The 24,982-nt window shown below is 36.1% G+C and overlaps 2 protein-coding genes across 3 annotated transcripts; one reads left to right on the top strand and one right to left on the bottom strand.

The window, feature by feature from the left end:
• Positions 1–140: 140 nt before the first annotated feature.
• On the top strand, positions 141–7,730 carry LOC137388859 (replication protein A 32 kDa subunit-like). 2 transcript variants are annotated; one of them, XM_068075325.1, is made up of 7 exons: positions 141–252; positions 1,162–1,226; positions 1,813–1,908; positions 2,523–2,630; positions 2,752–2,934; positions 3,698–3,846; positions 7,497–7,730. In XM_068075325.1, the coding sequence occupies exons 1-7, from the start codon at positions 231–233 to the stop codon at positions 7,579–7,581; spliced, it is 708 nt and encodes a 235-aa protein (XP_067931426.1). In that variant the 5' UTR covers positions 141–230; the 3' UTR covers positions 7,582–7,730. The 2 variants fall into 2 exon arrangements, with proteins under 2 accessions (XP_067931426.1, XP_067931427.1); XM_068075326.1 differs by lacking the exon at positions 2,523–2,630.
• Positions 7,731–7,879: 149 nt separating this feature from the next.
• Positions 7,880–23,806, bottom strand: LOC137388857 (uncharacterized). The gene is made up of 11 exons (XM_068075323.1): positions 23,688–23,806; positions 22,926–23,141; positions 22,392–22,556; positions 19,212–19,419; positions 16,218–16,443; positions 15,016–15,166; positions 13,178–13,237; positions 10,235–10,581; positions 9,494–9,655; positions 9,190–9,293; positions 7,880–8,570 (listed from the first exon to the last, which is right to left on the bottom strand). The coding sequence occupies exons 1-11, from the start codon at positions 23,704–23,706 to the stop codon at positions 8,378–8,380; spliced, it is 1,851 nt and encodes a 616-aa protein (XP_067931424.1). The 5' UTR covers positions 23,707–23,806; the 3' UTR covers positions 7,880–8,377.
• Between the last annotated feature and the right edge of the window lie 1,176 nt (positions 23,807–24,982).

The raw sequence follows: 24,982 nt of genomic DNA, 5'->3' as shown, positions 1-24,982 counted from the left end.
GACAAGTTGAGCATTAGCGCTCGCATTCTTCAAAAAACTTTGATTATTATAAGATTGCTGTGATAATACTTGAGTCGCTAATGTAGACTTCATTCTTTGAGTTGATACTGTACACCGTAATTATTCCCAATCAGTTTAGTCACGCATTCAGTTCCAAAACTATATAATCGGGGCGCGAATTGTTACATACAGAAAATCCTTAGAATTATTTTGGTTTGACATCTCTCATCATGGCATGGAACGATCAATCAGGTGCGGGGCAAAATTGCTTAGTACATGAGCATATGTTTCATCATTGCAGCGTATTTCACTAAACTATATGCATGCAGGACCAAAAGCTTCCGTAAAATGCGTTAGATACACGTTTCACCTGAATTGAAAAGAAAACATATCGAAAGCTTTTTAAAGTTATAGCTTAAAACTTGAAATAATTGTTGATATATTATCAAAATCTGATACTTATTGTTACTGCAGCGAAGTTCTATCAACTAGCTGTTACTGCAGGTATTTATCTGTGAAATGAAACGATACCGAATTAATCCAGCAGATGTGTCAACTGAACAGCTACATAATATGGCCTCTCAAGACATTAGTAACTCATAGAAGCTTTTCATCCAAAAAATTTGAGCAGTTTAGATTCGGCCAAAAAGCTCGTGCGAACTTTTTTTAAATTTGCTTGCAACCAAAAACGTTTATACAATGTGCAGTTTAGTCCCATATATTGCTGAGATCAACATCTTTCCAAAGTTGTTTTTTGTTTCTTACTTATCAATATCATGGTTTTAATTTAATTTGATCGTCGACCTAATTCGTATATTTGCAGTTTTATAGACAATAGTTTTAGTGTACCATCGCCTATAGGGCCTAGTATTCAGCGATTCAGCAATTCATTTAAACAACTCATCACTAATAAGTTAAGTATTTACCTATATTTAATGTCGATAAAGTCATGTGCATAGTGACTAACAAGTTTGCTAGTATATTTATCTTCTAGTAATGACAACTTTTGTAACATCAAAGTATTTAGCAGGCTATACACTAAATCTTAACTTGTCTCAGCAAACAGTTACCTTCTCAAGTCACTCAGTATAACAATGCTGTTAATATATCACATCACGTACCATAAACCTTTTAGACCATCAACTTCATTTCCTCTTGTAGGTGGCTTTGAGTCTTCACCCAGTGTGAATGCATCTCCGAGAATCTCTAAAGCAGGAAGTTCTAATGTTAGTTTTGCTTATAGGCTATCGAGTCTGTTTCTACTCCCATAATTTATAGTATTTTTTGAAACTTAGCCATACTGATTAAATAATTGTATATTATATTTCTTACATAAATATAGTTCAGCTTCGATATATATATGTCTCAGTGTCTGTCCGTGACTGGGTCTGTTCAGCTATAGCTATTAAAATCTTGGAATGAAGAGTCTACATCGCAAAAGATTTGATCTCAGTGCCTCCTTTTCACCGGGTAATAAGCTAGCCAATTGGGTTATGCAAGATGCATTGGATTCATTGGGTGATATGAGGGGTTAAAATGGTTAAAATGCGCATTGCGACTCTGCATTACGTTATGACGCAACGTCACTAAAGCTTGCTTTCATTAGTAAGTTTAGCAATACGGATACTAGCTTGCTCAAATTTGCTATTGACAATGTGCCAGGCGAATGGCAAGTGGCGGGTAACTACATTACCTGCCACTGTTTGTAAGTTGTTTTTTAATACCCGTGCTACACTAGGCATTCCGCTAGTTTTTGTATATAGAAGAGTTTATGCTTGGGTGATGCATATATTTCAATTATTTTTTATTTAGGAAAAAAATGGTATGAAGCCAGTGTGCATAAAGTATATACACAGAGCTTTCTCAGATGATGCTTTCACAGCAGTGGATGGCTCTCCTCTACAGCAAGTAAGTTCTGTATAGTTTATGTCTGGCATGGACATCGAAAGTATTCAAGGTTTTGTAGTAAGACTGTTTGTGGTAATATCTTTTGCATTAGACAACGGCTCAAAACATTGCTGGTCAAGAGGCTGATATGATTACAACCTCTGGTTAGAGCGTCATTCGCGATGCATGTAGACATCGATTTGTTCACATGATTGGCTATAAGAACAGGCCAAGGCCCCAGCAAGAGTCGAGGCATCGCCACAATAACTAAAGCTGGTCACCACAGTTTTAAAGTCGGCCGGTCGTTGTCATGGTTACTAGAGTTACTGTAGCCACGGTTAGTGTAGTCTGACAAGGAGCTATCGAAGTTACTAAAACTGATTACAGCATTGTAGTTGTTAAAAATGCTGGTTCTAGTGTTGTTACGGTTTCTTTAATCCAACATGATGATTGATTGAATTCTCTCTAGATACTCATACTCATTGCGTTTCATGAAATGTTGACAACCTGAAATTGTACTCCCCTTTATGCTTGCTATGCTGTGACTTATAGTAACAGTTTATTTATAAACGTTTTTCTCTTAAATGTTTTCCCTTATACCGATTCTCCTTTCCATGTCATACTCATAATTTCAGGTGGTCATCTTGGGCAAAGTGTTGACATGTGAAATGAACAATCAGAGATGTGACTACAAGTTGGCGGATAGCTCCGGTGCAACTATACTCGCGAGGGAATATATAAATGTGGGTTTTTATTTACTTCTATATGTTTATCTTTTCGAGTTCTAATTGTGTCCGACTTCCTCAATATGTCTGCCTGCACGCGACATCTATGATTTTTCATGCCTGGGAGTTTCTTTGACAGGATGAAGACAATATTCAGCCAGAGATGATTCCGGAAGGCACATATGTGACAGTTTATGGCACTGTCAAGTCCTTCCAAGGATCTCCTCATCTGATCATCAGCAGAATAGCGAGACTGAAAGACCCAAATGAAATTACAATGCATCTCCTTGAGATGACCCATACATATATAAAGATGACAGAGGTGGGTTCTTCATTATATATATTTGATCATTCCTCAAAAGTTTAACGTTGGCTTTCTTATAGTTTTTTTTACTTTAGTTGACAACAAAATGTTTATTCAGTTTGAAACTATTGTTTTATACAAGAAGAACAGGGAGTAAATGTCAATACTACGTACAGCATCAAATCATAAATGGCACTCCTCAAAATGAAGGAGTCGATACTAGACGATCGCCCTATGTAACTTTTGTCATCAGTTGTCCAAAGAAAATCATAATGCAAGTTGGCTTGTGATTTGCTTATTTGCATCAACTGTTTATAACAGATTGTTTTTACCTTATGTGTTTTGGCCAATAGAATCCATGATTGTAGAGCCAATCATAATCAAGATGTATTGCTTAGCATATCTGCTGCTTATTAACAAATCCAAACACCAATAGGATCGCACATAGTAGCACAAAAAATAGAACACGTGAAGTGCCTGATGATCTATCGTTGGCAGTGACGAATCATTTCACCCAACCCAAAAAAACCTGGTAATTATTACAAGGTACATTTGGTGTGGTGTGTGTTTGTCATTTGTTAGAGGATTTTAGTCGCAAGTTTTTCAACTGCAATATCACTCATTGAAGTACCTCAGGTAGACCCTTCGATAGATTAGCCAACTGATCACATAGGCCTAGTTCTATGGTGGCAATACAACCTTATGGTAGAAATATACTTGGTTATTTTCCACGGGTCCACATTGGTGTTCACACCTGTGTCCGCATGCATAATGCTTTCAGGTGGGCCAAGGTGACTCGACCACCCTGAACAAGGACGCGAGTATAAGTGAACAAGTGCGAACTGTGGTGCAGGGCACCAAAAACATGACAGGACTAAGCAAGGCTGAGATCCAGACAGCCCTTCCACACTTCACACCTGCTAATATTGAGTAAGTTTGTTTTTACTATTTCATATGTTAGTTTGCTTTAATTCATCTACATATTTATTCTACGTGACGTGTAGGCGTGCGTGTGGTAGTCAGTCTAAACGCTAGGAGTTTCCATATTTTTGTTGGATGTCATCCAAACTTCACACGAGTGTCTCCGTGCCTTCCGCCATATCGCTAAAAATATTTAGTTTCACAACTCCTGGTTCCTGTGAACCTCTTAAACATCCGCCTGCTGCTATCTGATTGAAAATGGAAGAAATTCCCGGCATCGCTTATTGGTAGTATATAACTGAAGCCTTGTTCCCATATCAATTGCTAGACCTCGGCAGTAATCTTGCGCAGCAAAACGCTTGCGGCACTAGGCTCGGCGGCTTCTGTTCACATAAAGCTGCATCGCCAATAACCGCAATAAAAATGTTCACTCGTCATGCCGTTTCGATAATGCTGACCTTCACCTGTACAGTGCATTTCAGGAAGGTTTTGCCTGCGGCTCATCACGAAATTTGAATAGCGCTAAACTTTTGATGCCTGGCGGGTAGGTTCACATTTCACCGTTGATAGCCTGCGGCGCTGTCGCCGGTGCTTCGCTGCGTATATGGGAACCAGGCTTAATATATATCACGCATATTATTTCACAAATCATCAAAACACAACAATCCCAATTGAGTACATCTTTTTTTCTGGGTACCGCAAGGTCAAAGCAAATAAAGAGCATGTAACTATCTCTTGACAACTGGCAAAGTGTTGATAATTATATTTTATTCTAAAACATTAATTAAAATGTCAGCTTTTTAGTAGTTCTAAAACAATTTTTCATGTATTCCTGCTATCATCTGCAGGATGATGTTTGTTTCCTGCAACATTGAGTTGGATTGTCTGCAGTAGTCTATTATCTTATTGAAAGTGTTCATCTCGTCTGTCTGTTTGTCTGTCTACCTGCAACTTATTTCTTATTCACCACAACACACCTCTTTCAATGTATCAACTGGAATATACCCTACTGGATAAATTTATTCGCGGAGTTAAATTTCGCGCAAATTGCCTTTTCCATGCATATTCGCAGATTAATTTATTTGCGGCTGAACGCTGTCACGCTCTATTAAGAGTTAACTCAATTGCGGCTAGCAATAGAGTTAACTCTACGCATGAGCACACCGCGTGTTTCGGTTTCTATTCAGCTTACAATTACGAGTCGATCATGCCAAGCTATAAATTTCTTGCTGCGTTCAGAGGTTTTCACGAATATTCATCGATTTGGAGGCCTTTGATGAACCAACAACTTGTGGTAAGTAATGAGTTTTTTCAAAACTATTTACTAAATTAGTTGAATTTTACTTTGGTTCTTCGCAATATTTATTTTTTCATCCCTACCGCTTCGTTATTTGTTTTAGTGTGAGAGAGAGATTTCTCATCATACACGGAGGCACAATGACTGCAAGGGTGGTAGATGTCATTCAGGAAGATCTTGAAATTGAGGTAGAGGTGACCGCGGCTGCTAACGAAAAGAATATATCTGTTTTAAAAAAGGAACAAAAACTCCTTTACGAGCACAAATTTTTGGCCAACCGGCAGAACTTTGCAATAGTAAGCCACGAGGAGAGTTCTGATGATAACTCCCTTACCAGCCATGTAGTAGCGAGAGACTCGCCTTTAACATCTACCCAAGACAGTGACAGCGATATAGAGCTGCTATTGCCAAAATAACTAGTCAGATAGCACCATTACACGCTCGTATTCACTTATCAAGAGTATCAGTTTAATTTTATTGCTAGACAACTGCCATATAGACTAAACTGTTTATATTTACTCCATTCATCGTTTGTAAAATTTTATTTGTATTAGAAATATTTAATTTGTACACTCAAGTTTGTAATAAATTATAACATATCTATACATGAAATAAAATATATAATATAATCATGTTTGCTGTAGCGATATCAAGGAGTTGTTGTTGATGAAGAGATCTAGGTTGACTGGTTGCTTCTCTGCCAATATTCCTGCCTTGATGATTATTACTACTTGTCTCTAGTTTTCGTAATCGGAATAGGCTGTGTTTCATTCTCAATCTGCAGTAAACACAAAAAAGAAAAAATATTAATAAGTGTTAAGGAAGCACAAAAACAATAGCTGAAGTATTTAATGAAAGCGATCAGTTTTTAAACAAAAGAATTGACTAACGCAGTTAATTATGGAAAAACGTATCTGCATTGCAAATCAATTACATACCATAATTTCCAGATCAGAATCATTATCGTCCTCAACTACGGTATTAGAGATTGGAGTTGATTTCAATGTCAAAAGACTGTAGGAGAGATTTTTGCGATGACGAAGCCATGCCGAATAACTTGTGAAAATCTTGAATGATTTTGTAAAGTTTGATGGAATGGCAATTAAACTCGAAGCCCCGGCGATGATTTTAAAGAAATTTTGGAACTCGGCTCCGTTTAGTACTTCTGCCTAGGGGCTATTTTTGCGATGACGCCATTCTGCTTATCTTGTGACAACCTTGAATAATTTTGTAAAGAAATGTGATGCATTAGCATTGGGGTTAACTCAAAGCCCCAGCAATGATTTTAAAAAGGTCTTAAAATTCAACTACGTTTAGTATTTATGCCTAGCGGCTAGTTTTTAATTTGAGGCAGTAGTTATTCTCCCTTGTGATTAAAAATAGAACTAATTATTCACAGAATTTAATAATTCGCGGAATTGACTGTTCGCGAAATCGCGAATTTTTATATCCATCAAATATTTCCATCCTGTAGGGTATTGACTAGAATACTTCATTGTAAGAATTGTCTCCTCATTACATGTTGTTTTGGTGGAATAATGCACAACAACAATGTTCCCACCTTCTGGAATTAGGCCTCCTCCTGATATAGGAGTAGCACAGTTGGTAGCCTACCTATTGAATGTGATTTTCAATGGTGTGCCAAGAGACATTTGCAATCCTAGACAGATAGGAGCATTTTCTAATTTATGCTAAAAATTTGTTAGGATTTGCCTTTCTTTGCTTCATTTTTACTATTGTTCGCCCGATCATAGCCAACCTGGCACTTTACTGTTCATTCTAATTTAAAGGTTGTTTGTATATAGGTTTTATTTCTGCCTATTATGAAAAGTGCACAATCTTTTATATTCGTTAAATGTTTTCATTATCAAACAAATAAAAAAGTGATTTGTAAAATGTTGTCACCACAAAAACACAATGGAACTCAAGGAGTGATGGCTTGTAACAAACCATGTGTACTTTCTTCGGAAATGGGACAAGTTGCTTATCTAATGTATATTAATAATGACACGTTCTATCAAACATTGATTTAAAAAATTGTGCAATCATGAACACTTGTAAGACTCACTGAAGATAATTTGAGCGAATTAATCCGAAATGTAACGAGGATTGCTATGTGCAAGTTTTTGCAAAATAATTTCAGTAATTTTTAATTCCAAGTGATAATGATCTTTTACAACACATTGTAATTTTTTTATTGCACTTTCCATGTGTTACCTCTTAGAACAACTGAAGGTTCATGCAGATGGGTTTTTTTTATAGAAACCCCTGGGTTTTTAAGCCTTTTGCGAACGTTAATTGACTTCATGCAGATTTTAACATAATGGTTGTGGTTGAACAAATGCTCTGTTTGCTGTTCTAGTGAGGCTCTAAACTCTCTCAGCGCTGACGGCTTCATATTCACGACCATTGATGATGACCACTTCCGAGCCACTGAGGACGCGTAACTGACCCGCTGCCATCCTTATAAAACATTTGTAAATTTTGTAAAAATGCCTTGCAGGAGCTTATTACAATGTAATACCATTATCCACACGCTGTCAATTCAACAATAGTGAGCTTCTGCTGTTTATTATGCAAAATACATATATTTATATAAAGATTTGTATATCCATTGTAAAATAATTAGCTGGTGTTGGTGTAGTAATAAGTGAGAATATAAACAATCAGTGTTGTAATACACAACAAGTTGTAAGACAAACCGAATATCACAGATCCCTGCCTCTCGATACTAAGGATATACAATACATTGTTAGATTACTTGATATGCTTAATGTTTATGAAATATATGTCTATGCGCTGCTACCTCCGTTGAGGTTTGTATAGAGATATTCCAGACTTGGGATAACAAACAAAGTGAAGACTTGGTCATAATTGCTGATGAAAGGGTGACAGAATAGTGCACATACAAGATATGAAACACGCTGATTGAACTTAGCTTGTTTCTGCATTCAGGAAGGTAGACGTCTGCTACCTAGTAACCTAGGTATGAATATGCTTATTTAAAGATTATTGGAGGTACTACATATCGAAGAGCTTTTTTGTATAAAGTGATTATGTCATCATCGACCATAACAGAACTACATTTTACTAGTTGCACTTAGGCTAATGTACGCATTGCATTGGAGAAAAGGGAAACTATAATTCATATCGTTTTCCAATGGTTCACGTGTGTTTTCTGTAGCATATTTTTACTTTATGATTCAACTGGTACGGTTTACTGTATTCAAATGGAAAAAAATGTCAAGGCATGAATCCCATGGCCTCATGCAGTTGGCTAGTAGGACCTGAGGACCGCAAACTGAAATTGTTGTTTTCTTCGTGAAGTTCTGCTGAGTCAACATTCAAATCAGAGAACAGATGTGCTATTTCCTGTTCCTTTTTATCGGACTTCATTTTCGGCAGTTCCGTTGCGTCAACCATCTGACTATTTAATCTGGAACAGAAGAATGCGAGTTTGGATGATAAGTTGGAGTCATTTCACCACTCATCAGGATTGAATCGCAATAGAGCTATAGTGAAATTCTCTTTTCTATATGTCTTTCTTTGGATTGTTAACTGCATGCCGAATATCCTAGTGCTATATTTAACAAGGGGAGATGATTGGATGATATACAGACACTAGCATGCATCATGGGTAGCTCTAACAGTGGCAGAAGTACCACATTTCCAATGGTAAATATCATTATCCACTTGGAACTTAAAACCTTTAGCCAAATCAATCAAACTTACTAGCCAAGAGGTTATAAAATTTAAAATATATAGTATATATCTTTGTTGGTCTGCACCTGATGTATGGTTTTTATGTAAAGATTATTTTTAAAGCTCTCAGATTCAATACTAATGTAGTCCCATCCTAGTATTAAGCAACAAACTTGTCAGAAAGTTGAACAGTAACAGAAGTATCTTCTTATATATATTCTAATATATATATAATTAGTTAATTATATTAATAATATAATTAATTTATATTAATTATTATAATATAATTAATAATATTAATTAATTATTAATAATATATATATAATATTTCTTATATATATTATAATTTTTACTTATTATGTATCTTTTCCTTAGATTTGAAGTTTCCCAAGACTGGTTCATGCCAACCTGACTGTGGCATGGCAGCAGCAGGCTTGAATGGAAGAGATGTACTCATCTAAAAACATGCATAGACGACTAGGAGCACCTGCGGTGAATGTCTCCACTCATATTTTTGTTGAACCAGTGCAAGTAGCTTCAATTCAAACATTAAAAGTTTATGTCAGCGCAAAAGTCAGCCATGAAACACTATATTATCGGCGAGCAAGTCATTTCATGAGGTAACGATCAGATTTATCATGCTAAAATGACGACTACCTTGTTGATTGGTCCAGGTGTTGGGCTGAGGAACGACTTCCTCTGCTGTTCAGGTTCAGCCTCTGCAAGTGGGTTCACTACAGAGCGTGGAGCCATTGGACTCAGCATGGGTTCCTCCTCTTGTTGTCTCATCTTTAGTTTCTGGTCCAACTCTGGAGTCACCTGCCGAGATAGAGCATTCACACATAACTACTAGCCTGCTGTGTATATACATAGTTTCATTTGAAATACTATACAATCTGTTGTATTTTCATAAAAACAACATGTTCATGTACAAGCCTCGGTGCAAGACTAAACTTAATATTAAACCATGACAATAAAGTAAAAATGTTCAAATACATATTTTATACACAGCAGCATCAGTGTTATATCATCCAACATAGGAGTAGTGAGGTAGAGAAACTGAAGACATGTGACACCAAAAAACAGGTTGTGACTTGCAAACACTCACCTCACCTTAAACCATGGCTAAAAGGGAAAGTACTTAGTGATGACCATTGTCAGGTGCTCTTTAGTGACGACGATTGTCAGGTGCTCTTTAGTTTGTACTAGCCTTTCAGATTTTTAGTTATGCTGGTCAAATGACTTAAAATTGGGTGTAGTTCCTTCTGTCAGATTGTCAATAGGGATTGAAGTCTATAGGCTAATGTTGTATCTATTAAACTGCCGCTGTAGGCAGTGTGTTCAACTGACAAGCAAATATCGCTACAATTAGTACCATGCGGCATTGTTAACACTTACATCACTGTATCGATTGGTTTTGACGTTCACCGCTGTCGGCTTCAGATTGGATCTATCTAGTTGCACATTGGATGGTAAGACTTTAAAACCATCTCTGACAGCTGGTGCCTGAGGCTGAACGACACCGACAGGTCGACCATTGCTATAGCCTGGGTGAACTTGAGAGCGACCGTCGGAGGATGAGCTGTTGCGGCTGTCTCTACGAGAGGCGGGTAGTTTGCCAGCTTGCCCAAAGACAAAGTTATCATTGACAGTGTCATCCACGTCACCATAGGCCGAGTTGTAGGATGGAGACGGCGAGTGCATCATGCCAAAGTGGTAAGTTCCAAGATCATCCTCATCATCACCTGTATATAGCACAATTCTGGATAACATCAATTCATTACACAAGGCCCAACAAATATGGAGAAGTTGGCTTCTCATGCTATTTTCAGCGGCATTCCTTTGCGAAGATGAGAATGAACAGTCTAGAAGCTACAACACTTTGATGCATTGTCTATGACCACATTACCTGGAAGTATTACTTATTCAGAAAGTTTGTGATTAGCTATAATATATATTGAGTTGTTGTGACATATTTTATTTTGTGGCAATGTAGCCCTATGGCTGTTGAAAATGTTGTCAAAAGTACTCCACTTTATCCTTTGCTATATTTTAGCCCCACAGCTTACTTTTTGAGTCTCAATTCCCTATTCAATTTTTATTGAGTATGTTCATATCAACTTCTGCATTTGTTTCTGCAGATTTGTAACAACCGTGAACTACTTGCTATAAGTTAGCTTCAATGTAATAATTGGTAAGAGCTCACGAGGTCTCAGGCTGTCAAAAAATAGAACACTGCAGGGTAACAGAGTATAAGTGTGATAGCTGGTAAATAACTCAACAATAATACAAACAAACCATCCCTTAAGAAATTGGGTGGATTGCTGGGCGCTATATATTGCCTGTAACCTGATAGGGTGCAAGTCAGACAAACGTTAGAATGGTTTAGCATAGCTATTATTCACAAGCTGAAATCAAACACTATTTCAGTGTTTTACTGTTGACTATATAGTATCCGCGGCTCATTGCGAGATGTGAAGTAGTTCTCCCATGATTTAGAAAGGGTACACATACTATATTGGTATGCATCTGTCTACTGAATGTGTCAACTGACAGTTGCATTTGCAACAGTAAATTGCATCAATGCAGTCTACACACAGTATTGTATAATTAAACAATCATAAGTTACAAAATACGAGTATGAATACAAGTACATAGCTTAAATTATCCTCATTTAAGTTAACTTAACCTAAGTTAATTTAAACCATATAAGTTAACTTGAGACTTAAGTTAACTTAAGCCATAAGTTAACTTAAGCCATAAGTTAACTTAAGCCATAAGTTAACTTAAGCCATAAGTTAACTTAAACCTTAGTTAACTTAAGCCTGCAGTTAACTTATGTCTCAAGTTAACTTAAACCTTGAATTAACTTAAACCTTAAGTTAACTTAAGGCATAAGTTAACTTGAGGCTTAAGCTAATTCAAGTTCAGTGTGAATGAACTGAAGATCTCTCGGAATTTGCCAATTATTCTAGTGCCATAAGAGTTAACAACTAGAATTAGTCTTCTACATAAAACGCTTGAACACAACTTTACTTTTTGGTCTAGATGTTGAAGCATTGGCTATCTATTTAACGAGCCACACAAACCCCATATTACTACTGAACTCTTCCAGAGTAACAGAAGAACTATCTATTACTAACTGGCTTCGTAATTGCTTGACTAAATATTCTTTAATAAAAATGATTAGAGCAGGTAACAATCATGATGCCATCTAAAAACTTCCCTTCCTACCAACTATCCAGAAAGAACTTATCATTTCATTTTATCATCATATCAAAGCTCTGGTTAGTCTACTAAATAACAGAGTAGTATTCACTATTCTTCCATAACCTGATGAGTTGTCAAGTGAAAACTATTGAGTTGATCACAAACATAACATAAATTAAACATCCTTGACGCATTCTTACCTGATACAAAGCATTTTGCTATAGGCTAATGACACCAATACTACCACAAACTTTCATATCATTAAAACTACAAAAAAATATTTTTTGGTAAAACTGAAAATTAAATTATCAAAAAGGAAACTTATCTATGGCACACTTTTAAGAATATATCAGATTTTACAAAACGTCAAAGTTAAATGTGTTTACCAAATAGTTTGCTTGTATAACTAGTTTACGTGAAGTGATCATATTACAAACAGCTACATATTATCTTGTACTTTCTGTATTAGAAGCTAACACTGCCATTTTTATTTTCACTGCTTTCCTCTTTAATCAGTTTTAATAAAACATTCTCCAACTTTATTTTTTGATAGCCTGAGAGCATAAAGTTCTTCTGATCAGCATTGATAGTGGACAATTGGAGCCTATCGAAGTTTTTTTTAAAGGACACAAGTTTACTATTTCTAAAATTAGTTCATATAAAGAAAGGGTTTCATTTATAATATTCAATGACTTTGGCTTGAGTAGAAAAAAGTTTTAACCAGTTTGTTTTATTAGTGTTTAAAGAAACACTATACTAGGTTTTGAAATATATGTACTATAAATATCTATATCTATAAAATAAATATTTATGGTTTAACTCATTAATGATCCATGCCATTTTTTATTATTAAGTTGTATGTTGCTGTGTAGCTGTTGTAAAAAGTATACAAATAATATCAACACCAAAACATCGTTTTCAATTCACATCAAATATTGCACATGATGGATGAAAATAAAAACTTCCTTTTTGTTCAATCCTGAAAAGGCCAGTTTGTTCTTTCGACTTACATGTAGATAAACACTGTTATTGTAGATAAGGCAGCATATATACTCGAGCAGCTGCTACAATATAGACTAAGCACCCACAATAAGTACGTTAATCGCCATAGATTTGGGTTATGGGCTATACCTGTGTGAGTGGTGTATGAGTCTCGGCGCTTCTCCTTTTTCTTATGTTTCACTTTCACTTCTGCAAACAGAAAGTACATAAATTCTCCTTGTAAACTATCAACCCATGCAGTGGTGCAGAAGCTTACCAGGTGATACAACAAGGTGTTCAATCATTCCAATACATTTATCTCTGTTTGTAAATTATATATATTACTATTGTATATAATATTACATATATTGTATTTAATATAATATATACAATATTATATTACAATATTATATATATTATGTTCAATATAATATATACAATATTGTAATATTATATATATTGTATTCAATATAATATATACAATATTATAATATTATATATACTAGAAATTCCACTGTCATACAGCCCATGACCAAAGTGATATTGGAAAAAAGAAAGGGTACTGATGGTTGAGAAATGCAATATTAGCAGTCAAATGACACTGCAGTGCAATAGGATAACTGCAATGGTAGCTGTAATGTACTGGGTGTGGGTGTTATTATATACAACAAACAGCAATAATGAAAGAAAAGATTATATGCTTATATCTCTCCCCTGCAATAGGAGAAATGCAATATTGGCCAATAATAGAAGTAAAATGCACTGATATTATTAGAATAACCAATATTATTAATATAGTAATAATAGAAAACCAATGAACAATTTTGTTTACATTTAAAAACGTCATAGCTAACAATATTAAAAAGTACCAAAAAGAATATCCAAACTTAGTAATAGTAATACAGTAATAATAGAAAACCAATGCGCAATTTTGTTTGCATTTCAAAACGTCATAGCTAACAATATCAAGAAGTATCACGAAAAATATCCAAACTTATAATTAAATATCTTAATCTCATAAAAATTGTTAGAAAAAAATATCATCGTCATTTCCTTTACTTACACTACGTTGGACATCAGTTAGAATACCAAAGTACTCAAATGTGTCTGAAATGTCAGTTAATTTGAAATCGGCAAAAATGAAACGATTTCAGTACTCCTATGTTAATTACCGAAACCTTCGGCAATTCGACAATGCTATAGACTGGTGAAAAGTGCACGTTATTTTTTCGTGTAATGCGCACTATTTAATCGTTCTATTTTTTGTCGTTCGGCGTTTCAATTTCCGGTCTTAACCTTTATAAAAGTGAGGTTTGGCAAGTTTTATTAACGATTTTCATACAAATAAATCTGTCTATTTGTGTATAATTCATTCAGATGGGTAAGTTTTAAGATAATAACGACGGTTTACAAAGACTTGGTAACATATTTAAATAGGTTTTTATGTGTTTTGTATCGTTATTATACTTTAACGACTTTACAAAACGATGATTAAATTTGTTGATGAAATTTTGATACAAGGGTTCGTCTCATTGTTGATGAATAATTTTCGAGAGTTGTGTGCACATGTGCATTTTTCATAAATCTCCCAACCAATCGCTTCGCTCTGTTTGGTCGTGGGATTATATTCAAGCTTATAGCAAATGCAATATAAGAACTCAAACATTATTGCCAACAACGAGTAGGACTGCAACAGAATGATGACATACACACTGAAGTTAAATTTTGCTTAGCATTGAGGTCAGGTTTAACTAGGGCACTCATCAAAGAGTTGCTTCCACATGATTGTTTATAAATAAAAAGATTTTGTAAAAATAAATTTTTATAAATAAAGTTGCTTTTCATAAGCTGTCATATACTCTCGCAGCAAGAGTTCTGATTGGACAGAACTGTTCACCGTGTGTCGCTACCAGCAACAGCCACAATAGTCTCCGACTATAAAAATGTTTTATCATTTAGCCTTCGAGCAGAAAGCAAACTTAGCCTACTTGAGCTTGAGTGCTTGTTTAGCTTGTAGTCTTCATTGCTGAGTGACAGATGAGAAGCTGACAGCCTGCTAGCTGCGCTAACACCTCCTGACTTTAATGATTCTCTGTATCGCGTATCTAATTCATCTCGGATATTTCGAGCCAGAAAAACCTGTTAAAACAAAAAACCATTAGCAAATATAGTATGTGGTTTTTTTTGCAGTGCTGATGCAAGTGTACACAACACAATAAAAATTGCAAGACTACCTTATTTTAGAGGTATTCTCAGATTACTAGTCCTATTTCCAAAGGCATGAAGGTTTCACCTGAAAAAACTAGGGTAACTTATTTGTTAAAAGATTGACTACAATAAGTTTTACTTTTGTCAAGGTCAGCAGAACAATAAACTTTGTTGTATAATAGCAGCAGCCTTCCTGTAAGTATCTGAATTGTCATCTCACACAATCTCAGCAATACATCTTGAGTTATATTAGAAAATGCTCCCAAAAAACTGCTTAGAGTTGTTGCAGTATTACATACTGATTTTGACCAAACTTGCAAAAAAGTCACTATAATTAGACCATTTTGAGCAGTCTAGCCAATTTATGAACATGAAAAAATTCAAACAGATATATATGAACTTGTTTAAAATCACTGTGTAACAGCTCACACTAAATCTTGTAAAGTTATAGGGGTGACCTTGAAGGGAAACGTTTTTTAACTGATATTTTGTAAGGCAACAATGCAGGCTCCAGTGTGTGATACATGCTCCCGGATGGGATCAGTAGTTAATCAAAGCATTTCCACATAGCTCACGTCTTATTGAACAATTTTGTGTGCATTTGAAAAGTTAATAAAAAAAACGTAAGGATGATAATTCTTTTTATGACTTATAACATATATATTATAAGTCATAAAAAGAATTATCATCGTAACATTCTTTTTATTAACTTTTCAAAATGCACACAAAATACATATATAATATATACAAGTGTATATATATAAAATATATATATTTCAGTCAGATATCATTCAATGAATAACTTCTATAGATGATGCCAACTAGTGTAAGAACTTTTGCGTGAATCATCCCAAGGGAAACGTTAATAACAACATGGCAAGAATATTGTTAGCGGGACAATTTAATAACACGATGCCAGCAACTCAACCACAGGCTCTAAAGCTCAAATGTTTGGCAGCAAACAAGCTTGTTAGTAACTTACTGAATCTTCAACAGTGCCACAGATGTAGCCGTGGGCGAAGAGCTCAGTGGGTGAGTGCGGGCTCCGTACAACCATGCAGAGGAGAGCCGGGTGCTTGAGCAGTGAAATGTGTTTATGCTGCTTGCTGAGTGCAACAAACAGCGAATCCCTGTTGCCTAACAACGCAAGCCTTTGAGCCTCACATGGTTCAAATGCCGCAAGTACGGCCTTTTTGTCTCCTGGATGCCTGCAAAATACGTATTTAGAATGCTGATAATCCTAGTGGCTTCTGTAAAGCTGAATAGTATAGCAGCTTTTTTATCAGTGTCCACTCAAAAAGTTCACTCAAATTTACGGTCGAAAAAACATCGCTCATTTCAAGAAAATAATAAAAATTTAAATTTTTGATAGCTATCTGAAAAAATAGATTATCTTGTACGTGAAGTCAGTCTTGTATCCCGCTCTGTTTGATGATTAAGGCAAAACAGTGCTTTGTTAAATAGAAAATGTCACTTTGGCCCTATAAAATCACTACACCCCTTAAAAGTGTTTTGCAGTAGTGGTGACGCAACACTGGCACAGCTTTTTACAAACTTAATGGATTAGCACTAGACAAGAGACTTAAGCTGTCATGGAATAGATTAACTTCCCTTAATCTAGGCATATGTGTCCCTCCTTGGCAACATTTATGAGCCTACTATCTTGGTTGGGAATTTTCTTAAATACCATGAAGAAAAGTTCATCTAGCAAATTATGGGATCAATTTACAAGTCAACAATTTGCTCAAGAAATAAATCATAAGTCTGTAACTCACAGCTTACTCAAGTATCAAATCATAAGTCTGTAACTCACAGCCTACTCAAGTATCACACCATAAGTCTGTAACTCATAGCTTACTCAAGTATCAAATCATGTCTGTAACTCACAGCCTATTCAAGTATCAAATCATAAGTCTGCAACTCTTAGCATGCTCAAAATCATCTGATACCAAGGAGTTGAGTTAATCATTATTAGCAGGTATAAAAATAATTATTACTGTTCTTAAATGGATCTGTCAGGGACTCCTCAAACACTAGGTCTCCAGGCAATTGACAAATCGAGTGAAAAATAGCATATTACTAGCTGTGCTACCCGGTATTGCCCGGGTAATAAAAAAGTCTTTTGACAGAAAATTGATTTGTATTTATCATATAATACCATTTCCCATTTTAACTTTCAAACTAAATATCATGAGAGTAGTGTTTTGTGTAGTTGAAATAAATAAGGGAATAATAAAAACAACTAAAGGTTTTAAAACTTTGTCAAACAACTGTAGCTTTCAAGCTATTAGCCTGGCACATAGTCAAAGGAAAATTCCGGTAAGCTAGTTTATAAGCCTAGGCTTCTAATGATGATACGCCATTACATTGCGTCAGCATTGTTCAGCTACGCTATTCTAATAATAGCTATAGCTCGAGGGATACACATACATACACACATAATATGAGAAATATATATAGATAAAGTCTGTTTTCAATGGATAGCCCGTGGCAGCTCTGTAGATTGTCTCAAGGTAGACGTACATTCAAACCTTTGCTTATGAAGTTGCTCAGTCACATGTCACTAAGATTTTATGCCAGGCTCCTCATAATTCGAGGCTTGACTGTATATATAGTGTTGTTGAAAAGTATTGTTGTAAAACTAAACATTACTAATATTGTCACAGACTCTCCTAGATTTTTCGCTTGTTTCACGAGTTCCTTGATCTCTTTAATATATTTCAGTTAAGGAATCCAGCTGTTACGCTAGCAGAGAATGAAACAGAAGTTTACCGCTATAATAGCTTTGAATGAATGCAAACAAATGTTCTTTAGGTGCTACACTGTCAATGGGATTGCTATACAAACAGTAAAATAATCCTTGTAGGTTTGCCATTGAAGGCACGCAATACGCTACTGGTCTCACAGAGAGAACTTTCATAGTGCCATTCAGCAGAACAAAAAGTGAAGAATAAAAGTGTTAAATGAAGCGTTTCTAGTTAACAGAATATGTACGCTTTTCAGCTAACTGCTTCTGTGCTTATGCAACCCTGGCATAAGTACATCCCTTAAAACCTTTGACAGGAGCTCAACATGCAGCCAGCTACATTAACTTTCCTTGAACAAGCAGTTAAACTTTTTAGCACTTGACAATTCAAGCAGGTTCTCTGTCATCTCTAGCAGGCAGGTTTATATATGTACTTTGAGAAGACAAAACTGGCGGAGACCTTTATTAAGGATGTAGATATAAGAAATTGGATGTCATAAAAACCTTCTATATTATTATTGTTCGCCTGTTAGCATTTTTTGTCACATAGCACAAAGGCACAATTATTCTGCGAGTGTTGTAACGTGGCCGATTAGATCAGTTGGTTAGAGTATCTGTCTAATAAGCTGAATGCCATGGGTTTAGACGGGGTTTGGGGTTTAGTGGTTTAGACCTGCATTGGCCAACATTTTAGTTGTTTTATTTGTGATATGTACTGAATTTTGTGATTGCGTGAAGTTTAGCACTTTTAAAATGGCTGCTAGTGTATCCCAAAACTCAAGGCTTTGACATATATGCTACACTACCTTTTCTGATGATTTGAATTTGAATCAAAAATCAACTTTTATTAACGGCGAATCTGCGAGTCTTCTTTAACGAATCTCGAATGAAGCTGATTTCAGATGGAAGGAATTACAGGGAAATTGTAATCTGTCCAATGAGGACTGCTCATTTCAATGACTCATATATGCATAAATTATTTTTACAAATTGATTACGAAGTCTTATTAATGTAATTTAAAATGATCGATGGTCATAAACAAATACTTTGAATAACCATTTCTGTTTTAATTTTAATTATAAACAGCCTATAAATTTAATAAAACTATTTGTACGCCAGTCATTCCAAATTTACTATTAATATTTTTGTGTCAGTGCTAATTAGCTGTGCTATTAAGGGGATAAATAAATCAATTTCTTCAAGGTAAATTAATATAAGAATTAGCCTCACTTCTTCGTAGAGAACCTGAGTGGCTCTACATAAAGGATGTCATCCCATTCAATAGTAAGAGACTCAGGCTCATCTGCGTGCTCACTAGGCAGGTAATAGATATTGAGTCCAGTCATTGACTGTGTTATTATCCTCTCCTGTGCATAAGTCTGCTGCTCTCTGTATGGGAAGTACAGCTCACACATAGGTCGCTGTATTGCCCAGATGCCTGCAACAATAAATATTTAAATATTTACTATAATAAGAGTCGTGTCCCTCCGTCTGAAGCCATGCTTAAAGGTTGGGAAAATATTGCTTTCGACAGGATTTGAACTTGAAACTTTCAGCTCAGTAGACTGATACTCCACCATCTGTGCCATTCAATCACATTGCCATATATTGGAATAATTGTGCTGTTTGTTATTACACCTGATAATCTTTCACAGTGCACTGGACTACTAGGGTAGTAGTTTTGTCATAATTTAATCTGAAACCTTGCTGACCTTTTGTTCAATTTTCACATGTTTTACCCATGTTTTAGAATTTTTCAAAATATTCTTACAGGCAAAAAACTAATTTATCATTTTTCATTTACAATACATTGACGATAAAAAAAACTATTTATTTCATTAGTTTGCAAAAAGCCAATTGAATGCTATGTTTGTATCCTTTATATATTGCTTGTGTCTAGTGGCCTGAGTATCCTACATGCCACAAGCAAGCACCACCCAACCAGTTTACACTTACTATGTGGACTCTACACATTCTAGTTGTGTTTGCAAATGTCAGCTTATTTCTAAAGTTTTATTGAGGTGCGTATACAGAAAGCCTATAAATCACTTATACAAACACTGAAAGTTATACTCTTAGAAGGCATGGCCAGCAAATGTTAATTGCTTACTCATATTGTAGCTGTCTTATGTGACTAACATCAGATCTATAGCTGCATATGGGGCGCCAGCATGGCGCCCCAGCTCACAGCATAGTGTATGATGACAAGCTAATACTGAACAGAAAAATTACCATCACCAATGTTTTTACACTTAATTCTACAAAATATCTATTTTTAATGCTAAATTTACCTTCAAAATGATGTTAAATATTATTCCCTGAGATATTTTGTTATTTTTTACAAAACAAAAACTACAACAAGAGCAGGCTTGTTGTGTTCTAAAGCTTTTTAGTCTGTTGCTGCCTGTGGTGCCCCAGTCTGCTACATTTCTCTGTTTTATAATAACAGAGTTATAATAAAATGTATCCAGAAATCTACAGTCAGTGTGGTTTCACCTGAGTTTAGCTATGGTGAGGTATTGGGAGCTTATAACTTGTCAACAGTCAGTAAGTCTTTATTTCATATCTGGAAAACCCTTTTGAGTAAGGGTCTTAAGGCTACTAGTCTCATGTTACATACTATTGCCTGAGGTGAATGTTTTGACCTTTACGATGTCACTCAGAAACAAAGAAAAAGTTTTTAATTTTCATTTAAAGTAGTATAGCAACAACATTAGTAGCTCTCATGTTATTATTCTCGCTCGGTACTATCACTTGTGACATAGGATAACCATAAAATTCATTAATTACTTATCAAAGGTATATATTTGTCATAATATATATATTATCAGCTTATATCTGTGGCATAGGAAACAATAAATAAAGTTCATTAATTTATTTAAGTTTATTATTTATTAGTTGACAGAATAACACTTCAATTGCACTTGAACGTAAATAATTATGTCATTTTTTTGGCGCAGCGCTGAGTAAATACATCAAGCAACTAACTCAATCAAAATCAATGATAGATTTACACATGAAGCCAGCTTTACCAGGATGTAGTATCAGTGTCCTCAAACCCCTGCCTACAGTCCAGGTGCTAGTTTAATCATTACTACAACTGCATGCTATAATGTAGCAGTTTGCCATATTATAGCAAGCTGCTATAATATAACAGCTTGCTATATTATAGCAGCTTGCTCTATTATAGCATGCAGCCTCAAGTTGTTGAAGTAACTCTATGGGTATTATTCTTAAGTAAATTTGACAGGAAGAAAAACTGCAGAGTTGTTAAGGAAGTTCACCCCTTCCCAACCAATATTGTAGCAAATGAAGAATAGCCATGGCTCTAAAGCCTTAAGTTAAGGAAACTCGGCTATGTCAATCACTTTTCATTAGACAGCACGGTATGCGGTGACTATTAACTAAATCAGTAACATGTTCACTTGTAACGCTGAGGCGCGTGCCAGGCTAAGCATACACCTGCACTCTTATCAAAGAGACCAGAATTACCGACTCACTATCAGCATTTATCAAGCCACTAACTCACACAGGAGTAGCTGAATTGAATCAATATAGAACTGTGTTGTCATACTGCCCATAGAGTTTTTCATATATGCCCATGTTGAGAATATCAACCTGCTGCAAGCTGTTATGACATGCTCATATGTAAATGACCTCTTATCTGAAGCATGCTGTCACAAAAATTATCTGCAGGTCTACATGCTCATGTAGTTGAAGAAATATTAACTTGCAGGCATGCGGTTATGAGAGATGCTCACCTGAAGCCATGATGTTATATAGAATGCCCACATCTAGACACGCTGCCGTGATAGGTACTTGCCAGTAGAATATTTTCATAAGAACTGCTCACCTTTGAATAAGCTGCCTTATGAAATGCCTAGTTGTTAGCATGCTGTCACAAAAAATACTTACATGTGAATATATTATCATATGAACTGCTTATCTGTCGACAGCTGTCATTGGAGACACTCAAATAGTTAGCTATCGACACACTGTTCTATGAGCTGCTCATCTATAGATGGGCTACCATGGTAGCCACATACCTATCAACATGCTGTTATATGAATTATTCACTAATAGATATGCTGTCCCGACAGACACTCAGTTGTCAATATGCTGTCATATAAACTGTTCAATTATAGACATGCTGCATGGCAGACAATCATCTGTTGACATGCTACCATATGAGCTATTAAACTATCGATATGTCGTTGTAGCAGACACTCACCTGTTGACATGCTGTCATATGAACTCTTCACCTACAAAGTAGACACTCACCTATTGGCATGCTGTCATAAGGACTGTTCACCTATGAACATGCCGTCATGGTAGGCACTCGCTTGCCAAATATATTTTTCCAAAATGAACTGTTCACCTATAAATATGCGGGTCGTGCTAGACACTCACCTGTTGACATGCTGTCATGGGGGATATTCAAGGAGCCAATATATCCAACATACACAGGGTTTCCATCTTCACCGCTATCACTTCCTTTAGCAGAATGCCGTGTGCCTTTTCGCTTCGTCACTTCTGCAGAAGCTCGTTGGGTGATCACTCGCTCTTCTTCCCGACCTACAATTAGGGTTCAACTTTTTCTTACAATTCACTTGTCAAAGCAGCTTGTAGTGGCCACCCTCAGAAAGTTCTCTGTCAACTAACATTGAGCGATCATAGCACATTTTGATCGCTGATATTACTCATTCGGAATTAATAGTGTCTAACTTTCATTAGGATGTGCCGCCACTTCTGGTATAAAACCCTTTTAGAAGATGCTTTTAAGAACATGCGTTTTGTGCTAAAATGTGACAAGATGAAGTTAGGAGAGGAGAGATAATTTGTGAAAGTAAGTCCGGGTAAGTCAAGGTCATTCCACAAGACAGCTTAGCATGCATGCAAAGTTGACCTTAGTACTCTATTTTACCAACACAATATTTTTGTCACCTGATTTGACAGGCGCCACGACGCTGCGATATCTGTTGATAGGTATGTCAGAGTCGTCATTTTGACTTGAGGTGACACCAGTTCTTGATCGGTTGTCTCGCGATATTTGATTGGGTGCTGGTCGATCCCTGCTGCCAGCCTCTTGCCTGTGTTTCTGTCTGTTAATGTTTATAGCGACCTGGTTTGACTTGGACCAGTCAATCTGGTTAAGCTTCCCTGCGACACAGAATTACATAAAGACATTTTCATTAGCAGATCTACCTGCGGTATGTCCATTACAAGCAACATTACTTACCATGCAAATTGTTAGCTCTCATTTTGCAGAAAACAAATTCACATGGCTTCCTAGCTCGCCAATCCTCAGCTAGACTGATATTTTAGCTTATCACCTAGCTAAGGCTTCTTACGCCTCACGGTAAACGATCAACTAGTTAGCCAAAGCACTCACAAAAGATAAGAATCAAGCATGCTGATGCAACCAACTGAATCTAAATAGCCGAAAGCTTACTGGTGTAAACTCCTCAAATGTATTTTTATGCTAGAAAAGCAAGACGGTGACTTCAGCTAGCCATTTCAGCGACGCTTCAACAAAAAATAACCGTGCGGTGGCTTGAACAACGAATCACTGCTATGAAACATTTTCAAAACCAGGGAGCACAGTCTTTATGCTGAATCAGTTATTTCAAGACAATCAGACTTCTAACAATCTTAATAGACTATTTAAAGTATTACTAGGTTAAAGAGCTCATTGGTTCCACTTACCTCTAACTTTATCTCCCATTTACGTGTAATTTCCTATTCACACACATCCAGTAAGTTATAGCATAGTTTTATGCTGAGGCCACGACCTCTCTTACTAGTTAGTTTCCACAATATCCTATATTGCTCAACGTCAGGTGAAATTAAAGTGGACAAACAATAGAGCGATAGGATTATTCTATAGGCTTTTAGTGAATCAATACGAGCTATGTAATAATAGGCGTGGTCTTTGCACGCGTTCTCCGACCTATTCAAAATAATGTAATGCCATCCATCCCCTAGTTGGTCATATGACCAATAACCATTCATTTATGTTTGTTTGAACATGAGACATGCCCTGATCACAACAAGCTTTATTTATGTTACAAAATGTTTCTGAATACATATGATGTATGTTTGTTTAAAGGCAGCTAATAGCTTGAATAAAGCATTAATACTTGGTAAGGTGTAGCTTGTTCTGTCCCAATTTAGTGGCTCTAGTAATCCTGAACTCAATTGATCTGCTTGCGGAATGCTGACATCGTCAATAGTTAGTTGAAGCAAAGAGAGCAGAGCAGTTTATGGTAAACAGAGCTTCTGCAGAACAGATAGCCCAGATTGCGGTAAGCAGCATACCAATGGAACGACTGACCCAGTTTGTGGTAAATAGTGTTCCGATAGAACGACTGACCCAGTTTGTGGTAAATAGTGCTGCCATGGAATAGCTGACCCAGATTGCGGTAAGCAGCGCTCCAGCAGAACAACTGACCCAGTTTGCGTTACGCAGAATTCCAAAGATCTAGCTACAACATATTGTATTTTCTAGTACAATATTTAACCCTTTCCTTACGAGTAGCATGTGAGAACTCGACCTATTTTAAATTCTTCTCAATACAGTTTAAAAAGCAATAACATGTTAGTGCTTGGTCATAGCCTGAGGATTGAAGGGGTACGCAATGGGATAGGATAGTCTGTGCATGTGCGCTTGAATAAATTTTGGGCTGAAATTTCGCTAAGCTACAAGAACTAAATAACTATTAGTGAAACAAATACGAAGCGTGTATTGTCTGTTTTTCATTGTCTAGTTCCCATCAAATTATACTCTCGGATGACCTTTGTGTTTGTCTGCCCATGAGATAAATAGCGTTAAGGCATGTGTTGCGAACATTAAGGCCCCTCAAAACCCAACCCTTCATTTTGTCACTCCAGTATTAATAGGAGCTGGAAGACTGTGAAGATGAGCTATTTGAACTTGCACTCAGTTACTGTTGCTTGTATAAATAATGCTGCTGATGTACGTATATTGATTAGGTCCGCCT

Source organism: Watersipora subatra, chromosome 2, assembly GCF_963576615.1.
Source record: "Watersipora subatra chromosome 2, tzWatSuba1.1, whole genome shotgun sequence".
Taxonomy (NCBI): domain Eukaryota; kingdom Metazoa; phylum Bryozoa; class Gymnolaemata; order Cheilostomatida; family Watersiporidae; genus Watersipora; species Watersipora subatra.
Note: the sequence above shows the minus strand (reverse complement) of the source record. Positions and strands in the feature narration are given on the sequence as shown.